The 21,523-nt window shown below is 41.4% G+C and overlaps 1 protein-coding gene across 1 annotated transcript in view; it reads right to left on the bottom strand.

Annotated features, from left to right (window-relative positions):
- LOC141131475 (urea transporter 2-like) overlaps window positions 1–20,128 on the bottom strand; it is a 101,633-nt gene extending 81,505 nt beyond the window's left edge. Inside the window, exon 1 of the mRNA XM_073618796.1 lies at window positions 19,999–20,128. Within this exon, the coding sequence (XP_073474897.1) occupies window positions 19,999–20,037 (39 nt within the window). The 5' untranslated portion in view covers window positions 20,038–20,128. The remainder of the gene's footprint in view (window positions 1–19,998) is intronic.
- Window positions 20,129–21,523: the final 1,395 nt, after the last annotated feature.

Genomic DNA, 21,523 nt, shown 5'->3' with positions numbered 1-21,523 from the left:
GGGTCTTCCAAACTCCATGAGAGGCTGAACATGGAGGGGTAGGTTTGGCGCGGGGGGGGATTCAGCAAACAACTTACTTACCAACTGCAATGAACAGGTGGCCTGGAGAAGACCAAAAAAGAAGAACTGTCTTAGTTGGGGAGGAGCTGCCTTTTATTCACCTATACAGGTGATAATGTGGGGCTCCAGAGGAGATGTTAACCCACTGTGTGCTGACGGGAGGATGGGCCAGGAAATATATATATATATATATATCAAAATTAATATGTTCAAAAAATATACCTGTAATTTTATTTTAGGACATTTTATTGTAATATATATATATATATATATATGTATATATATATATATATATATATATATATACTGAGCAAAATTATAAAGGCAACACTTTTGTGTTTGCCTCTATTTATCATGAGCTGAACACAAAGATCTACGACTTTTCCTATGTACACAAAAGGTCTATTTCTCTCAAACATTGTTCACAAATCTGTCTAAATCTGTGTTAGTGAGCACTTCTCCTTTCCCGAGATAATCCATCCACCTCACAGGTGTGGCATATCAAGATGCCGATTAGACAGCATGATTATTGCACAGGTGTGCCTTAGGCTGGTCACAATAAAAGGCCACTCTAAAATGTGCAGTTTTATCACACAGCACAATGCCACAGATGTCGCAAGTTTTGAGGGAGCGTGCAGTTGGCATGCTGACTGGAGGAATGTCCACCAGAGCTGTTGCTCTTGAATGAAATGTTCATTTCTCTACCATAAGCCATCTCCAAAGGCGTTTCAGAGAATTTGGCAGTGCATCCAACTGGCCTCACAACCGCAGACCACGTGTAACCACACCAGCCCAGGACCTCCACACCAGCATCTTCACCTCCAAGATTGTCTGAGACCAGCCACCTGGACAGCTGCTGCAACAATCGGTTTGTAACACCAAAGAATTTCTGCACAAACTGTCAGAAATCATCTCAGGGAAGTTCATCTGCATGCTGGTTGTCCTCATCGGGGTGACTGCATCAACTTGACTGCAGTTCATCGTCTTAACCGACTTGAGTAGACAAATGCTCACATTCAATGGCGTCTGGCACTTTGGAGAGGTGTTCTTCACGCATGAATCCTGGTTTTCACTGTACCGGGCAGATGGCAGACAGCGTGTATGGCATTGTGTGGGTGAGCGGTTTGCTGATGTCAACGTTGTGGTTGGAGTGGCCCATGGTGGCGGTGGGGTTATGGTATGGACAGGCATATGCTATGGACAACGAACACAGGTGCATTTTATTGATTGCATTTTGAATGCACAGAGATACCGTGACAAGATCCTGAGGCCCATTGTTGTGCCATTCATCCACCACCATCACCTCATGTTACAGCATGATAATGCACGGCCCCATGTTGCAAGGATCTGTACACAATTCCTGGAAGCTGAAAACATCCCAGTTCTTGCATGGCCAGCATACTCACCGGACATGTCACCCATTGAGCATTTTTGGGATGCTCTGGATTGGCATATACGATGGCGTGTTCCAGTTCCTGCCAATATCCAGCAACTTCGCACAGCCATTGAAGAGGAACCAACATTCCACAGGCCACAATCAAGAACCTGATCAATTCTAAGTGAAGGAGATGTGCTGCAAATGGTGGTCACACCAGATACTGACTGGTTTTCGGACCCCCCCCCCCAATACAGTAAAACTGCACATTTTAGAGTGCGTTTATTGTGGCCAGCCAAAGGCACCCCTGTGCAGTAATCATGCTGTCTGTAGACAGATTTGTGAACAATATTTGAGAAAAATAGGCCTTTTGTGTACATAGAAAAATTGGTAGATCTTTGCGTTCAGCTCATGATAAATAGGGGCAAACACAAAAAAGTGTTGTGTTTATAATTTTGCTCAGTGTATGTGTGTGTGTGTATGTATGTATGTATATATATATATTATATAGTGCCTTGAAAGAGTATTCATAGCCCTTGACATTTTCTACATTTTGTCATGTTACAACAAAAAACGTAAATGTATTTTATTGGGATTTTATGTGATAGACCAACACAAAGTGGCACATAATTGTGAAGTGGAAGGAAAATGATAAATGGTTTTCAACATTTTTTTACAAATAAATATCTGAAAAGTGTGGCGTGCATTTGTATTCAGCCCCCTTTTATCTGATCCCCCCAACTAAAATCTAGTGGAACCAACTGCCTTCAGAAGTCACCTAATTAGTAAATAGTGTCCATGTGTGTTTAATTTAATCTCAGTATAAATGCAGCTGTTCTGTGAAGCCCACAGAGGTTTGTTAGAGAACCTTAGTGACCAAACGACATCATAAAAGCCAAGGAACACACCAGACAGGTCAGGAATAAAGTTGTGAAGAAGTTTAAAGCAGGGTTAGGTTATAAAAAAAATCCTAAGCTTTGAACATCTCACGGAGCACTGCTCAATCCTTCATCTGAAAATGGAAAGTGACAGGGCGGGCAAAGAGAACATTAATCAGAGAAGCAGCCAAGAGGTATGGTAACTCTGGAGGAGCTGCAGAGATCCACAGCTCAGGTGGGAGAATCTGTCCACAGGACAACTATTAGTCGTTCACTCCACAAACCTGTCCTTTATGGAAGAGTGGCAAGAAGAAAGACATTGTTGAAAGAAAACCATAAGAAGTCCCGTATGCAGTTTGGGAGAAGCCATGTGGAGGACACAGTAAATAGGTGGAACATACGGATGAGCCGAACATTTCCCCCGGTTCGGCATCAGAACATTCGAATGGACCGAAAGTTCGCGCGAACTTTCGAACCCTGTTAAAGTCTAGGGGACTCAAACGTGAGAAATCCAAAGTGCGAATTTTAAAGGCTAATATGCAAGTTATTGTCCTTAATAGGGTTTGGGGACCTGGGTCCTGCCCCAGGGAACATGCATCAATGCAAAAAAAAGTTTTAAAAAACGTCAGTTTTTTCGAGAGCAGTGATTGTACTGATGCTTAAAGTGAAAAAATAAAAGTTAAATATTCCTTTAAAAATCGTGCCTGGGGGGTGTCTATAGTATGCCTGTAAAGTGGCGCGTGTTTCCCGTGTTTAGAACAGTCCCTGCTCAAAATGACTTTTCTAAAGGGAAAAAAAGTTATTTAAAACTGCTTGCGGCTTTAATGTCATGTCTGGTCCCGGCAATATGGATGAAAATCATTGAGAACCCCCTTTGGGTCTCGTATGGACGGGTACATGCTACAGTTCGGGGGACTCCTCCGGAGGGGCTAGGGAAGGAGTAACTGATGATGACCTTGAGTCCAAGGAATAGGCCGCTTTGGCACCTGTATTGGCAGCCAAGGTAGCCTGGGTGACAGAGGATGAGGAGGATGAGGACGGCTTGGTCATCCACTCTACCAACTCTTCGGCATGTTGTGGCTCAACTTGGCCAGCTGCCGAGAAAAAGGACAAGCATGCCCCACGGCCACGTGCTGATGAGGATGCACCGTGTCCACGACCAGCACTGTTGCCTCTAGACACAGAGCCTGCTTGCAATCTTTTATTGGCCTGTGACTGTCTGCTTCTCCTTGTTGGCCTTCCAGACATACTGTCTTTGATGTATTGGAAAAGGTACACAAGGAATGGCCTGCAGTGAGATGTAGCTGCACAAAGCTGGGATGTATATATACTGATTATACTGCAGCTAGCTGAATCACTTGCCTGTAGTATTATTAGGAAGAAAACAACAGGAATTGTCTAAAGGGAGCTTTAGCTGCACACTGTGCACAGGATACAGTACACTAATATACTGCAGCTAGTTGAATCAACTGCCTGCCTGTGGTATTATTAGGAAGAGAACACCAGCAATTGTCAGCAGTTAGCTTTAGTTGCACACTGTGCACAGGATACAGTACACTGACTGAAAATACTGCAGCTGCCTGCCTGAGGTATTATTAGGAAGAGAACACCAGCAATTGTCTGCAGTTAGCTTTAATTGCACACTGTGCACAGGATACAGTACACTGACTGAAAATACTGCAGCTGCCTGCCTGTAAGTATATTAGGAATAGAATAACAGGAACGGATCTAGCTAAACTGAATACAGTGTGTGTGTGTGTGTGTGTGTATATATATATATATATATATATATATATTACACACAACTCCTGTGATGCATATATATACTAAATACACTGACTGCAGCTAACTGACTCGCCTGCCTGCTCTATCTAACTCAAATGAATTGACACTGTCTCTCTCTCTCTATCTCTCAGCACGCCGGAACACACTACACAAGGCCAACTTCCAGGCAGCCTTATATAGTGTGGGGCATGTACTAAATCCCCTGAGGCATAATTGGTCAAAGCCACCCTGCCTTTGGCCAGTTATGGCTCTCCGTTCTTACCGCGCTGATGATTGGCCAAAGCATGCTTTGGCCAATCATCAGCCAGCAACACACTGCGATGCCGCAGTGAATTATGGGCTGTGACGTGCCACTCGAATTTGGCACGAACAGCTCATAATGTTTGTAATTCGACAAGCAGTCAAACTGCCGATGTTCGAGTCGAACTTACGTTCGACTCGAACTCGAAGTTCATCCCTAGTGGAAGAAGGTGCTCTAGTCAGATGAGACCAAAATTTTACTTTTTGGCCTAACAGCAAAACGCTAGGTCTGGCGGAAAACTAAAACTGAATATCACCTTGAACACACCATCCCCACCGTGAAACATGGTGGTGGCAGCATCATGTTGTGGGGATGCTTTTCTTAATCAGGGTAAGGGAAGCTGGTCAGAGTTGATGGGAAGATGGATGGAGCCAAATACAAGGCAATCTTAGAAGAAAACCTGTTATGCCCTATACACACGAGCAGAAATTCCATCAGAAAAATCTTGGATGTTTTTTCCGACGGAATTCTGCTCAAGCTTGGCTTGCATACACACGGTCACACAAAAGTTCTCTGAACTTTCGACCGTCAAGAACGCGGTGACGTAAAACACTATGATGATCCAAGAAAATGAAGTTCAATGCTTCCGAGCATGCGTGATTTTTTGCACGTCCGAATTGCATACAGACGAATGCATTTTCGGATAGGAACTTTTTCCGACCGAAAAAAAGAGAACCTGCTCTCAATCTTTTGCTGGCTGGAATTCTGCCAGCAAAAGTCCAATGGAGCATACACACGGTCGGAATTTCTGACCAAAAGCTCACATCTGACTTTTGCTGGCTTTTGCTGATCGTGTGTATGGGGCATTTGAGTCTGCAAAAGACTTGAGACTGGGGTGGAGGTTCACCTTCCAGCAGGACAACGACCCTAAACATACAGCCAGAGCTACAATGGAATGGTTTAGATCAAAGCATATTCATGTGTTTAGAATGGTTCAAAGTCCAGACCTAAATCCAATTGAGAATCTTTGGCAAGACTTGGTAATTGCTGTTCACAGACGCTCTCCATCCAATCTGACAGAGCTTGAGCTATTTTGCAAAGAATGGGCAGAAATGTCACTCTATAGATGTGCAAAGCTGGTAGAGACATCCCCAAAAAGACTTGCAGCTGTAATTGCAGTGAAAGGAGGTTCTACAAAGTATTGATTCAGGGGGGCGCCATACAAATGCACCCCACACTTTTCACATATTTATTTGTAAAACATTTGGAAAACCATTTATCATTTTCCTTCACAACTTCACAATTATGTGCTACTTTGTGTTGGTCTATCACATAAATTCACAATAAAATATATTTATGTTTTTGGTTGTAACATAACAAAATCTGGAAAATGTCAAGGGGCATGAATACTTTTTCAAGGCACTGTATATATAATTTGTTTTTTGCAAATAAACATTTTATACAGGGTACAGCAAAGGCACATGGAGGTACAGGTGGTCATTGCTAGCTTTCTGAAGAAAATGCTACTTTCCTGGCTGTGGCTTTTGAATCACGGATCCACATTTCAAGTCATGGACTCAGACAGTGTTGAAGCCAAAGGCTTCCAAATGACAGCCAGGGAACTAGAATTTTTAAAAAAGGAGAGTTCAGCCATGGCAGCCTCTATTATTCTCCCATGGCAGCATCCCTTTCACCTGAACCCATAAACGCTTACACGTAATCCTAAACCAACTGTAACCATTTTATAGGTCCCTATAGGGTGGATTCCTTTTCTATGAATGTAAACACTTTTATACCCTTTCCAGTTATGAAATCCTGTTTAAGGCAGATAGTGACAGGTTACTGCAATGATCTTTGCCCAGAGCTCATCTATTGGCGACCAAATCATTTTCTATGTACAATAACAGCATTTCCATCCAGCACTCAGTCATAGCAATAGTAAATAGGGGTGTCATCCAGCTTAAAAGATAAATAAACCCAAGAACTAAAAATTTTATATATCTACAGTTAAAAAAAAAATAAATAAAAATTATATATTGCACTTACTAGTCTGTAAAGGTGGCGACTGCATTAGTTTTCTTTTTTTTTCAGGCTGAGAACATTTTTAGCAAATACAGAGAATACATGTTGATCTTGCCAGAAATGCTGTGCCCTTGTTACTGCCTTTAAGCTGCATTAAAGAATATCTGTAAACGAACAATTGCCCTGTTCCCATGTCATGGAGATGAAGAGATACAGACATGTTTTGTAGTCCATATCTAGAGAGCATACTACGTGACAACCATGGTTTCCTCCATAGATACAGTGTAGGAGTGATGTAGCCACCCTAAAAGAGGAAGATTCTTATTTTCAGGGTTATCGGGTGAAAATAAAGCCAAAGTAGCTTGAAAAAAGAAAAATGCAGCTACCACATCAGGGGCTATACATTACATTTTTGGTTTAGGGTTTAGACGTGCTTTAAAGTGGTGAAGGGTTGGAACCCTTCCAGCGTTGCCAACCTATCAGATTGAAATTTACTGACATGACACCCAAAATTTACTCACACAGCCAAATTTTTACTGGCAGTTCCAAAAGTTACAAAATTACAGTTTTAAGTGCAAACTCCAGTATTTAGGCTACAAATAAGTACAATATGCAATTAGCGATGTGATATAAGGTAGATATTAAGGCAAAAAGCATATTTCTTATTTTATTTTTAATATAGTAAGTAGCTCAGGGACAGGACTCAGGAGGGCAATACATTAGAATGGGTGATGCACACATGAAATTGATTCTCACAGTGATACTGACAGCAGTGTGCAGCAGCACAGATCACCGACATGACATGCCCCCACCTAAGTCACAGTGACAGTCTCTCTCCATGCCAGGTGGTCCCTTCAGTCCACTCCAGTCCAAACAGCACTGACAGTCCCGCTCCTGGCTTGCCTTAATCCCATCCTGCAGACCCGCACACGAGGCTCCGGCTGTTCCGCTCGGCTCCCTTGCACCATGAAATCACAAGACACGCTCAGACACCGGCTCCACCTGACCCACCCCCCGCCGGCACCGCCCGAACACACTGTAGCAGGCACTTGGATAGTCTTGGTCGGCTCCAGGCCCGAGCTGCGCATGCGCAGTTCCGAGCCAAGCCTCACAGCCATATTTTTTACTGGCAACCTTTTCCTCTTACTGGCATTTACTGGCAGGAGAAAAGTGCCCGTTTTTTACGGGCTGCCAGTAAAAATACTGACAGTTGGCAACACTGAACCCTTCTCAGGTTTTTATTGATGCCAATATCCCTGTGGTCCAAGGTAAGTATGCATATGTGATATCTGGAGACTGTAAATCACTGCAATAGCCTGAGCTACTACAGTGATGACCGTGATCTTCTGGGTACCGGTCGAGAAGTTATCTTCATTCTTGCCACTGACCACCAATGTAAGGAGCATTCTTGCCACTGACAACCATATATATACTTTAAACCAGCCATTCTCAACTAGCATTCCCTTGCACGCTAGGGTTCCTCAGAGGTTGTTCTGTGTTCCTTGAGCTGTGACCTCTCGAGTGATGGTACCTACATAATTCTAGGACCAACACTATTTGGCAGAGCCAGAGACATGACACCAATTTAAGGAGAATTCTTTCTACTGACCACCAATTAATTGATTTTTATCAGGGGTTTCTTTATGGAAAAAAGGATGAAAAAGACTACTTTGAGTTGTCCCCTGCACCTGAAGATGGTCTGCTACAAAGTAAACCAATTCCAAAGGGAATGTGTACTTTTTAAAGCGTGCCCAAGGCCGAACAGTTTTTTTCTGCACATGTCCCATTGAGGAGATTCCCCTTCTTTTCTTATTCTGAAGACACAACAGGAAGTGGGAATAAGGCTGGCCTAAAATGAGTCATTTTTTTCATTCAACCAGCGGGTTGAATTAAAAATATTGATCTAATTCCCACATCCACATGTTCAAGGTGGATGGGAGAATCCTCCTCGCTGTGTCTTTGTATTCTGACAGCGGGAAGATTTTCCTGCAATCAGAATACACTGATCAGCATTGCAGTCTATAGCCTGCAGCACTGATCGAGAAGCTTTTTTGATCCTGCAGGGCAGTTAAACAGAAGTTGATTGGTAGATCGACTTCTGTTAAACCACATTGGCCACACATGGATCAAAATTTGGCTGGTTCAGCATGGAAGATTGGAAACATGGAAAGACTTACCCTCACCTATTGTAAAGTTTTAGGTTTCCCATTACTTTCAGTTCTAGTGACAAAGGTCACCGGGACGAATAGGGTGAATCACTACAACAAAAACTTGAAGAAGTGGCGCAGTAGCTTTGGAGCCCTAGAATAATCCTATTGTCATTATTCTATAATAGTGTTTTGGCCCCATTCCAACTGGGTTCCTGGATTCTGGCCTGATAGCTTCTACACACCAAAGGATTTTGTTTGTAAAATAACTGGATACATCTGAGACTGAAGTATTAATTAGTGAGTTAAGCTCACCACTCGTGTTTCAAGTTTAGCACCTTTCTAGTGTAGAGTAGGCTGCTAGAAAAATATAGTTAGCTCCACTGTAATCAGTGGAGCAGGGGTTGATTAATTAGGGCTGCACGGTATTTCACAGGCCGCTTCTCTGTTGCTTCTCCCTGTCTTCTAAAGGATTTTAGAACCATAAGGGGAAAAAGAGCAGAACATGCAGCCTGAATATTTATGTAACTCCAGCCAATCTCTGGGCCGGGGGGGGGGGGGGGGCTCATAAATAACCCGAGGCCTGAGCAGCAGCAGAGGTCCTGGGTCCAGTCCTACTGAAGGAGACAAATAGACAAAATCGATATTCTCCTGCGCTAGTGCGGGGGACCTAAAATGAAGTTGGTGGTATTTTCATGGTGGTGTTGATACAGTATATAGTTGTTCATGCATGCCCCGCTGCCTTGGCACTATGTGCAAAAGAGATGAGAAAGGCGCGTGGCCTGGTGCATGAGTCCTTTTTAAAGCATTTATTTCAAACAAAATAAGTATGTACAGAAAATATCACGTATTCATAGGTGGCTAGGTTACAAGAAAAATAGCACTAAAACAAATAGTATTACATAGAAAACAATGCCCATATAAGGAATAAAAGGTGAATAATCGGCTTATTCGGCTAATGTGGTTTGGGGATAGTCCTCTTCCTTAGAGCCTAAGAAGACCAGGTCTGGTGTGTATGTTAGAATAGTGGGGGCCGGATGGATGATGTATCACAGGGTGAATATTGACCAAACGGGAGAGTTATTTTTCACTATTGTGGTGTTCTTTCTGCATCACCATGTTCTTAACACCATACGAGTATGTATAGGGATCAGGTCATCCTTTTGTCTTGTAATCCTTCCCAATGTGGTGTTGATGTTGTGATCTCTCAAACAAGCACTGATCCATGGCTGGCTATGCAGATTCCCCTGCGATAGTGTTGCTGTGCGCCACTGTGCAGCGTTGCTACTCTCAGTATGTGTGCTTGGGGGGATGGAGAGATGTGGCTGTGTGCAGCGGCCGTACAGCGTGTGAGCAGAGTAGTGGGAGTTTTAACCACAATAGTAAAAAATAACCCTCCCGTTTGGTCAATATTCACCCTGTGATACATCATCCATCTGGCCCCCCACTATTCTAACATACAGACCAGACCTGGTCTTCTAAGGCTCTACAGAAGAGGACTATCCTCGAAACGCGTTAGCCGAAAAAGGCGATTATTCCCCTTTTATCCCTTATATGGGAATACTTTTTACTTGTAACCTAGCCACCTATGAAAACGTGGTATTTTCTGTACATACTTATTTTGTTTGAAATAAACACTTTAAAAGGACTCATGCATCAGGCCACACGCCTTTCTCATCTCTTTTGCATATACTGCTGAAGGAGACCCCTGGGGAAGATTTCCAGTAGAATCTACTAGGAAGACACCGAGGGTCCAGCTAGGCTTAGCTGATGGGCCTATTTACAAGCTTGAGTCCAGGGATCAAGTTGGGTCTGGAGAAGCTCACTAGAGAGAGCCAAGAGGAGGTTGGTGGGAAAGAGTCCAGCTGTCCTATGGTGGTCTACATCTCCCTTTAGTAGGAAGAGCCTGGTGGATATCATCAGGAGGCAACCGATGATCATATGTGTGAGTAGATTACCCCAGTGATGAACAGTTAGAGACTGGGTATCGCTTTTAAACTCTGGAAGGAGTACTAGTCACCATCAGCTTAGAGATTCTGTGGGACTTTGATTTTTGTACTGTGCAGCCAGAAAGTCAAAGAGTTCTTAAGTTATTCAGTTCTACAGTTTATTGGGGTGTCCCATGCTCCGGCTCCCTATCCCTGTTCATCATTCTCAATAAAATCCCGAAAAGAACCCCTAGACCAAGGGTCTCAAACTGGTGGCCCTCCAGCTGTTGCAAAACTACAAGTTCCATGAGACATTGCAAGGCTGATAGTTACAGGCATGACTCCCTCAGGCAGAGGCATGATGGGGCTTGTAGTTTCGCAACAGCTGGAGGACCACAAGTTTGAGACCCCTGCCCTAGACTGTTCGGTGGAGCCAGTGGAGGCACTGCATGCATTGCATACTAGCACATTAGACAGATCTACCTTTGAAATTGGGCCTTTAGTCTGGTCTTCCTTCCGGGTTTGTGCTCTCCGGCCATATGAAGAGCCAGGCCGTGATGACGTCACTCCTATGAGTGTGCATGGGAATCACTATCATGGCATGGTACTATCTGCAATCATGGCACACTCAATGTGCCCTGAATGCATGGTGTACCGCGCATGCACCAGTGACATCATTGGCTAAAGCTGTGCAAGTTTAGGATATATTCACGGCACCTACAGGTAAGACTTATTACAAGCCTACATATAAATAAAAGTTTATACTAATGCCCTGTACACATGGTCTGACATTGATCGGACATTCCGACAACAAAATCCATGGATTTTTTCCGACGGATGTTGGCTCAAACTTGTCTTGCATACACAACGTCACACAAAGTTGTCGTAAAATCCGATCGTTCTGAACGCGGTGACGTAAAACACGTACGTCGGGACTATAAACGGGGCAGTAGCCAATAGCTTTCATCTCTTAATTTATTCTGAGCATGCGTGGCACTTTGTGCGTCGGATTTGTGTACACACGATCGGAATTTCCGACAACAGATTTTGTTGTCGGAAAATTTTACAGCAAGCTCTCAAACTTTGTGTGTCGGAAATTCTGATGGAAAATGTGTGATGGAGCCTACACACGGTCAGAATTTCCGACAACAAGGTCCTATCACACATTTTCCGTTGCAAAATCCGACCGTGTGTACAGGGCATAAGAGTTTAATACCATAATTGATCCAACATGTTTTGGGAGGAGTTATGCAAATAGCAACATGCATTGATGGATGAGCGTCAGTCTGGAGGAGTAGCTGTAAATTTTCATGGAGACCACCCTAGGTAACACACACGTGACGCTGAGCCTCTGCGATTGGAAGACCCAAAAATCCAAAGAATGAAGGGAGTGGGCTAAGAAGAAAGAGATAGATAATGCTGGATGTTCTCCAGCCAGAAAACGAGGCAGGCTCTATCTGACTTGCTGAAGTTTTTAATGCACACTGTGAGAAGCAATGAATTCAGAATAAGCGACTTCAGTAGGGGAGAGGAGCCTGTACAACTGTGCAAGACTAAAGGGAAGGCGGAAGTTTCTCTTTAAATTTAAAGGTTGCATGAGGTACTTTGAACTTTGAAATTTAAGAAACTATGCACTTTTGTGCCTGTCATCTGATAATCCCTGGGGACATTGTACAGCATTTCTGTCCAAGAAAAAAAGTGGGGTTGGGGGTGTCAAGAATGTGACCTGGTAAAAATGGTATATTTGTAGATGTTCTCTGACACTCTGGTAGGAGTGATGTCCTGTCTGATGTCCTCTATGTCATTCTACATGAAATCTATGTCCTATAGAAGGAATATTCCCTCCTGCTGGGAGCACACAATGTCCTGGTACAAGGCTGGCACACACAGAGCTGGGTGGACCATCATTTATTGATTGGATTTCTGGAAGGATTCTGTGCCAATAATTATGCCAGCATTGTGTAAAGTTACAAAGTGTGACAATAATGTAACCCTGTACAGCAATGACATAACGCTGCATTCTCACAGCACAATTCCATCTCTGTACTACATACCACCCACTTTGCAGATAAACCACACAGAGAGTTCCCTAGTATTGGCTTACACAATACAGGTCCCCCAGAGAATTCCCGAAGAAGTCTTCAATTTCAGTAAGAGAATCTTCAATAGGGATGAATGTAAAATATACTGTACATACCTTGTGCATACATTGTACATACAGTTAGGTTCATATATATTTGGACACAGGCACAATTTTTTTTCAGGTATTTACCAAAACATGTTCAAGCTATAGTTATATAATGGATAAGGGCTGTAAGTGCACTCCCAGGTTTAATTTGAGGGTACATTCAAATCAGAGGAAGGGTTTAGGAATTACAGATCTTAAGAATAGCACCCCCCCCCTTTTTCAAAGGACCAAAAGTAATTGGACAATTAAATCCAAAGCTTTGTAATGGCCAGGTGTGGGCTACTCTTTCGTTATTTCTTAATCAATTAAGCAGGTAAAAGGTCTGGAGTTACTTTTAAGTGTGGTATTTGCACTTGGAATCTGTTGCTATGAACCTACATCATGCATTCAAAGGAGCTGTCCATGCAAGTGAAACAGGCCATTGTAAGGCTTAAAAATATACAAAATCCATCAGAGAGATAGCAGCAACATTAGGAGTGGCCAAATCAACAGTTTGATACATTTTTAGGAAAGATATACTCCGTAGCCGCCTCCTGGGAGATCACTTTTTGGAGCCTCGGCTTTGCCGATTTGTAAGTATGGGGCTCCATGGGGCCTCTATTTGCAAAAGATATTTTTTGTGACATATACTTTCGTTTGATACTTTGTCTTTTTAGATATACTGCATTACAAAGACCTACTCCTGAGGAAGCGAAACACCTCAAGTTTTAGATGCTTGTATAATTCTACATATTTTATATAATAACATCTGAATGTTTTTAAGCAATTTGTCACCATGCTACCTTTATAGCTTGTTTTTCATGTTTATGTATTCACTCAGGTTTCAAAATAAACCACGTTACTATATTTACTCCACTTTGTTGGCCCCTATGCTCGCCTCATTTAAAGTCCCATTGGCTATTTTCTCCTTTTCTGTTGCATTCTGAGGAAAGAAGAACGCACTGGTGAGCTCAGCAACTTAAAAAGGCCTGGACGTCCACGGAAGACAACAGTGGTGGGTGATTGCAGGATCCTCCCTATGGTAGAGAAAAACCCATTCACAACATCCAGACAAGTGAAGGACTAGGAGGTGGTCGTATCATTGTCAAAGTCTACAATCAAGAGAAGACTTCACGAGAGCAAATACAGAGGGTTCCGCACAAGGTGCAAACCATTCATAAGCCTGAAGAATAGAAAAACCGAATTTGACTTTGCCAAAAAACGTCTAAAAAAGCCAGACCAGTTCTAGAAAAGTATTCTTTGGACGGATGAAACTCAAATTAATCTGTACCAGAATGACGGGTAGAAAAAAGTGTGCAGAAGGCTTGGAACAGCTCATGATCCAAAACACACAACGTCATCTGTAAAACATGGTGGAGGCAGTGTGTTGGCATGGGCATGCATGGCTTCCAGTGGCACGGGGTCATTGGTGTTTTTATTGATGATGTGACAGAAGACAGAAGCAGCCGGATGAATTCTGCGGTGTTTAGGAGAGATACTGTCAGCCCAGATTCAGCCAAATACAGCAAAGTTGATTGGACAGCGCTTCACAGTACAGATGGACAATGATCCAAAACACACTGCAAAAGCAACTCAAGAGCTTTTGACGGAAAAAAAGTGGAATATTCTGCAATGGTCAAGTCAATCACCTGATCTCAACCCAATTGAGCATGAGTTACACTTGCTGAAGGCAAAACTAAAGGCAGAAAGACTCACAAACAAATAACAACTGAAGACAGCTGTAGGTAGAGCCTGGCAAAAGCATCAGAAAGGAGGAAACCCAGTCCTTGGTAATGTCCATGGGTTCCAGACTTCAGGCAGTCATTGCCAGTAAAGGATTCTCAATGAAATATAAAAAAATTAACATTTTATTTCTGATTATATTTATTTGTCCAATTACATTTGAGCTCCTGAAAGTGTGGGGGGGGGGGGGGGGGGGAAGATGTGTATAAAAATGGTTGCTTTTCCTAAAATTTGTACTTGATATTTATGTTCAACCCCTTGAATTAAAGCTGAAAGTCTGCAATTCAATACTATACCCACAGTTGATTCAGAGGAGGAAGGCAAAAAACCCCAACAAAGCATTATCCAATTTGCTCCAGCAGGGGAAAAAAATCCTTCCTGATCTGCCACGGGGCAATTGGATATTCAATGGATCAACTTTACCTATAAATGTACCCAGTTATATTCTGTCCATTTAGGAAAGAATCATAACTTTACATTTATCAACATTAAAACTCATTTGCCACTTAGTTGCCCAATTAGACAATGCATTGAGGTCGGCTTGTAAATTGGAGACATCCTGTAAGGACACTATTCCACTTCATAGCTTAGTGTTATCTGTAAAGACTGAAATCCTTCCATATCTATCTATCTATCTATCTATCTATCTATCTATCTATCTATCTATCTATCTATCTATCTATCTATCTATCTATCTATCTATCTATCTATCTCTCTCTTTATCTCTAACTTTCTATCTATATCTATCTATCTATCTATCTATCTATCTATCTATCTATCTATCTATCTATCTATCTATCTATCTATCTATCTATCTATCTATCTATCTATCTATCTATCTATCTATCTATCTTTATCTATCTATTTATCTTTATTTATCTATCTATCTATTCATCTATCTATCTATCTATCTATCTATCTATCTATCTATCTATCTATCTATCTATTTTATAACTAACTTTATTTATCTCTATTTATGTGTATATCTATCTATCTACAGTATATCTCTCTCTTTATCTCTAACTTTCTATCTATCTATCTATCTATCTATCTATCTATCTATCTATCTATCTATCTATCTATCTATCTATCTATCTATCTATTTATCTTTATCTATCTATCTATTTATCTTTATCTATTTATCTTTATCTATCTATCTATCTATCTATCTATCTATCTATCTATCTATCTATCTATCTATCTATCTATCTATCTATTTATCTTTATCTATCTATCTATTTATCTTTATCTATTTATCTTTATCTATCTATCTATCTATCTATCTATCTATCTATCTATCTATCTATCTATCTATCTATCTATCTATCTATCTATCTATCTATCTATCTATCTATCTATCTATCTTTATCTCCATCTGTTGTCCTTACCTTGTGGTTTGGTGTGTCTGGCTGTCTTCTCTCACAGTACAAGTTCATGACATATTCTGTAGAATGCCAGCAATGCTTCTGAAGCATTCTATACATTCTATACCTCCTTGTACAATCTCCTCCTATCTCTCTCTCTCTCCTAGTTTATGTCTAGTGATGAACAAACTGGGCAAAGTTCAGTTTGCATGACTAGAGTATTGCTGATGTTGCGGCTGCCATGACCTTACCTCTAATACCCACATACGATTCTATGCATTAACCACCTAAAGACCACCTACCGTGGCATGGTGGCTCTATTGCGCAAAATCGCGCACATTTTGCGCACACCCATTGGACAGAGGGGGAGCCAATCAGCTGGTCCAGCGGATCCGATGTCCGCCAGCCACCCGCGATTGTTCCCCAGTCCCCAGAGAGGCAGAACGGCAATCTTGTAAACAAGGCAAATCACCATTCTGACAGGGGAGGACACAGAGATCTTCTGTTCCTGCTAAGCAGGAACACTGATCTCTGTGTTCCTCCAGTCAGTCCATCCCCTACACAGGTAGTAAGCACCTCCTAGGGACACAACTAACCCTTTGATCGCCCGTAATGTTAACCCCTTCCCTGCCAATGTCATTAGTACAGTGACAGTGCATATTCTTAGCACTGATCACTGTAATAAGGTCCCCAAAAAAGTGTAAAAAGTGTTAGTTAGGTGTCTGATTTGTCTGCCGCAATGTCGCAGTCCCGCTAAAAACCACTGATCACTGCCATTACTAGTAAAAAAAAATTAAAAAAAATAAACTTGCCATAAATCTATCCCATAGTTTGTAGACGCCATAACTTTTGCGTAAACCAATCAATATATGCTTTTTGTGATTTTATTTTACCAAAAATATGTAGCAGAATACATATTGGCTTAAATTGATAAGGAAATTAGATTTTTTACATTTTTTTATTGGGTGTGTTTTATAGCAGAATGTAAAAAATATTGTTTTTTTTTTTTCAAAATTGTAGCTCTTTTTTTTTTGTTTTGTTTATAGCACAAAAAATAAAAACCACAGAGGTGATCAAATACCACCGAAAGAAAGCTCTATTTGTGGGAAAAAAGAGGACATCAATGTTATTTGGGTACAGTGTTGCACGATCGTGCAATTGTCAGTTAAAGTAACGCAGTGCCGTATCGCAAGAAAATGGCCTGGTTCATTAAGGAGGTAAAACCTTCCGGGGTGAAGTGGTTAAATAAAGACAACACATATCTTGGATTTAAATGGCCATAGCAGCCCTTTTATTAACAACAATAAATAACACAATAACTTTTAATTCTATTTCATGTAGAACTGAACGTTCCAAACCTAAAATATCTAACTGCCTGTTTATATGTCTCAGGTAGATGAAAGACATTTTTCGCATCGACTGTATCCACCACCACTTTACTACACTGGCCCCTAGCCACAGTTACGCCGCCTCAGGGACAATTTATTACCAGTTTTCACACTGGATGCAGCCCGATGACTGATAGCCCCTTACTGACTTCACTTAGTAGGGAAGGTACACCCATACCGAGAGGAGCCCAACCCCTCACACTCCACATACTGTTTTGACCATGCCGACCTTCACAAACCTGAGACCCCTGCTATGACAAAACAAACCCCCAAACCCACCAGCAAAAAAAAACACTAAGATCAAACACCCTGTAGCACCCGTAACCCACCTAGAGGAAATACAATACATAAAACAACCCATGCAAACCACATAACAAAGTAAGGGGAAGGAGGGCGGGAGAGTGTCTTCCACACTGACCAGGCTCCCACTAATCCTCGATCAACCAAACCCTTCTGCTGGATCCTGCTGCCACACCCTGCCCCCCTTTGGCCGTCCAATAAGATAAGCCTTATACTCTTATTTTACAAACCCACATTCAAAAACTGCCTGACTACAGCCTACCCAGCAAACTCTGTCATGCAGGCCCTCCACTTATGCTACGCACTCAGTTCCTGGCCTTTACTTGACTTAAGTATTGCTGATGTTGCGGCTGCCATGACCTTACTTCTATTACCCACAAACCATTCTTTACCTGGTGTAGGTAACACATAACTTGGATTTAAATAACTCAATAACTTTTCATTCCATTCCACGTAAACCTGAACTTTCCAAACCTAATGTATTAACTGCCTGTTTATATGTCTCAGGTAGATGGACGTTTTCTCTATCACATCAACTGTATCCACCACCACCACTTTACTATACTGGCCCCTAGCCACAGTTACGCCGGCTCAGGGACATTTATTACCAGTTTTCATACTGGATGCAGCCCGATAGCCCTTTACTGACTTTTAGTAGGGAAGGTACACCCATACCGAGATGGGCTCAACCCCTCACACTCCACGTACTGTTTTGACCGTGGTGACCTTCAAAAACCTGAGACCCCTGTATCAAATCCCGCATGGACTGTATTCCAAGATTGTTGCCCTCCACGTGCACCAACAGCAGAATTATTGCTCTCGCTCTACCGATCGCGGCGATACCTCACATGTGTGGTTTGAACACCATTTTCGTATGCGGGCGCTACTCATGTATGCGTTCGCTTCTGCATGCGAGCTCGGCGGGACAGGGCGCGTTTTTTTTCTTATTTATTTTACCTTTTATTTTTTATTTTTACAGTTTAAAAAAAAAAAAAATTGTCACTTTTATTCCTATTACAAGGAAAGTAAACATCCATTGTAATAGAAAAAAAGCATGACAGGGCCTCTTAAATATGAGATCTGGGGTCAAAAAGACTTGACGTGACGCCACCAGCTGCATCTATAGTAAATATCTCCTAAATGGTGCACGTTTAGGAGAATTTTATAGTACCTATAGGTAAGCCTTATTATAGGCATACCTAAAGGTAAAAATCATGCATGGGAGTTTATTCCCACTTTAATGGTAAAAAAAACTATTCAAAATTAGTAGAAAATATAAGGGAAGAAGGGGAAATAGGAAGGATTAGAGTTAACTCAGGGTAATAAGGAACAGGAACACATTAAAAAAAAATGTTTTTACTTGCAAGGTTGTTTTAAATTATGTCATATGCAGATTTAAGCCCCTTTGACCTGGAGATGAAGGAAATCAAATCAAATAATGTTACTTTGTATCTCTGAATCCCGCATTCGAACAGTGTTTACAAACACAGATTAGAAGGTCTGTTTTTGACAGCAGTGGCTCAAGTCAGCTGCTGTATTTTCACAGGAGAAAGCCCTGTCTGTTATGTGACCGTTGGGAATTGCAGTAAAAGCAGTAGGGAGGGGAGCAGTAACAGGGTGAAGGGATCGGGTGGGCTACGTATAGCCTTTATCGGCTTATGCAGCACCCCATAAGGTCAAAGACTGGTTAAAAACTGTTTAAAAAATATAAATAAAAATATAAATAAATATAATATCAAAAATATAAAATCATTTTTAGGTGAAATACATGGAGTGGATTGGTGATACATTTCACAAAAAAATCTGAAGGAAAGAAAACCCAATTTTACCAAATTTTAGCATTTATAACCAGCAAAATGTTCCAAACTTGGGTTTGCTGCAAAACTGCCAATTAAGTCTTAGAGGGAAATTTTGTCAAAATGTTCTTCTAATTGACCCCAATTATTTTGTATGAGTGGAGTTGAGTTTTGGTTTTGCTGACATTTTGCAAAATACTCTGGAACCAATGAGGTACAATTTTAAAGCTACTTCAAAAAGCTAGTGAAATGTGATTAAAAGGCTGAGAAATGTTTGGCATAGTGCCAGATCCTCACTGTAGGAAGGACTGTCTGTCCAATCAACCCAAACTGAGGAATGGGCATTAAAATATAAAGTCTACAAATGAGTGAACTTCATCTAAAACTACATTCCGCTTATCAATTCAAAACACATGCAGCAATGTGGTTTGCATCCAGATCTGTGCCATTTGACACGAATAATAATAATAATAATAATAATAATAATAATAATAATAGTATTTATTATTATTATTATTATTATTTAATATTGAAGGAAAATAATAGTGCTAATTTTAAAGCAAATAATAATAATGATGATAATAATAATAATAATAATAATAATAATAATAATAATAATAATATTTTAATATTAAAGAAAAATAATACCTCTAACATTAAGTCTATATACTACTGCAAGAGAATGTGTGGGTTTAATTGTTGCAACATTTCATGTTTAAAAGCTATTTGTCTTTCTGCAGGAATTAAAAACAGAAATAACAATACATCAAACATGTTAACAGGTAAAGTTCCAGCTTGCCATACCTGGTTGGGGACTTGTGTCATGTGCCCTGGACCTCTCATGAGTTTTGAGGCTGCAGAACAGTCCTTGCTGGCTTTTTATCCATGTCTTATAGTCTCCTGACCTGCCCATTCCTCAGTTTGGGTTAATTGGACAGACAGTCCTTCCTACAGTGAGGATCTGGCACTATGCCAAACATTTCTCAGCCTTTTAATCACATTTCACTAGCTGTTCCTTGGGGTTTTACAGAAGCTTATTGCAAGTTAAGGTTGTACTGTAAAGTCGGCTATATACAGGAGCAGAGGTGACTCTCAGAGGTCTAAGAAAATATTTAGTGGTACAAAATCGGTAGGCAAAAGACATTTTAAGTATATCTAAACCCAATAACAAAATGTGATATATTGTAGCTTACCTGTCCTTAGAAGTGGAGGGTGCATTTGTTTCCTTTTTTTCAGGATAAGTATATCTTTTGAAGAACAAGAAAATACCTATCAATCCCGATAATTATCTAATATCCTTTTTTTTTTTTAGTTATCTAATATCTTTCTATTTTCAGCCAGTGAAAAAAAAAACAAAAAAAACAAAACAAAAAAAAAAACACCCAACTAATCTCATTTAACTACTCAGGTAAAAAAGCTGAGGTTTTTTTTAATCCACATTGCCACGTCAAGGCTGATAAGTGCAAATTTAAAGAGGAAAGCACTGCCTCCAGGTAAGCCTGCTCTCTGCTTGTACATTGCTATATATGTTCCATGGTTGGGATCTATAACTTAGGGTTAAAGTAGAAGTCTAATCTTAAGCTTGCTCCCACCCCCACTCTAATGCCCCGTGCACACGGTCGGGCTTTCCGACGGAAAACGTGCGTTCAGAGCTTGTTGTCGGAAATTCCGACTGTGTGTAGGCTCCATTGGACTTTTCCCATCGGAATTTCTGACACACAAATTTTGAGAGCTGGATCTAAAATTTTCCGACAACAAAATGCGTAAATTCCGATCGTGTGTAGACAATTCCGACGCACAAAGTGCCACGCATGCTCAGAATCAAGCAGAAGAGCAGCACTGGCTATTGACCTTCATTTTTCTCGGCTCGTCGTACGTGTTGTACGACACCGCGTTCTTGGCGTTCGGAATTTCCAACAACATTTGTGTGACCGTGTGTATGCAAGACAAGTTTGAGCCAACATCCGATGGATTTTGTTGTCGGAATGTCCGATCGTGTGTACGGGGCATAAGTCCTATACTAACTAGCCTGTAGAGGAAAGCCATGTATAATTACCTATTCTAAGGGCACTCTGGTCTAGCCACGTGATAGGCTCTCAGCACTGCCTTCAGGGAAGAGGAGAGATCGCCAACAACGGCTGCAATGCCTGTGCGATGACGTCACCCATAGGCTTACTGTGGGGCATCCTTTGTTGCCTGGCTGTCCTTCCTCTTCCCTAAAGCCAGCACTGGGAGCGGAACACGTGACCGGACCATAAGGTAGGTAAGAATATCACAGTACATCTTTCTTCTACACAGGGTAGTTAGTATAGGGCTTAGAATGGGGGTG

The sequence above is a fragment of the Aquarana catesbeiana genome, linkage group LG01 (assembly GCF_042186555.1).
Source record: "Aquarana catesbeiana isolate 2022-GZ linkage group LG01, ASM4218655v1, whole genome shotgun sequence".
NCBI lineage: Eukaryota > Metazoa > Chordata > Amphibia > Anura > Ranidae > Aquarana > Aquarana catesbeiana.
Note: the sequence above shows the minus strand (reverse complement) of the source record. Positions and strands in the feature narration are given on the sequence as shown.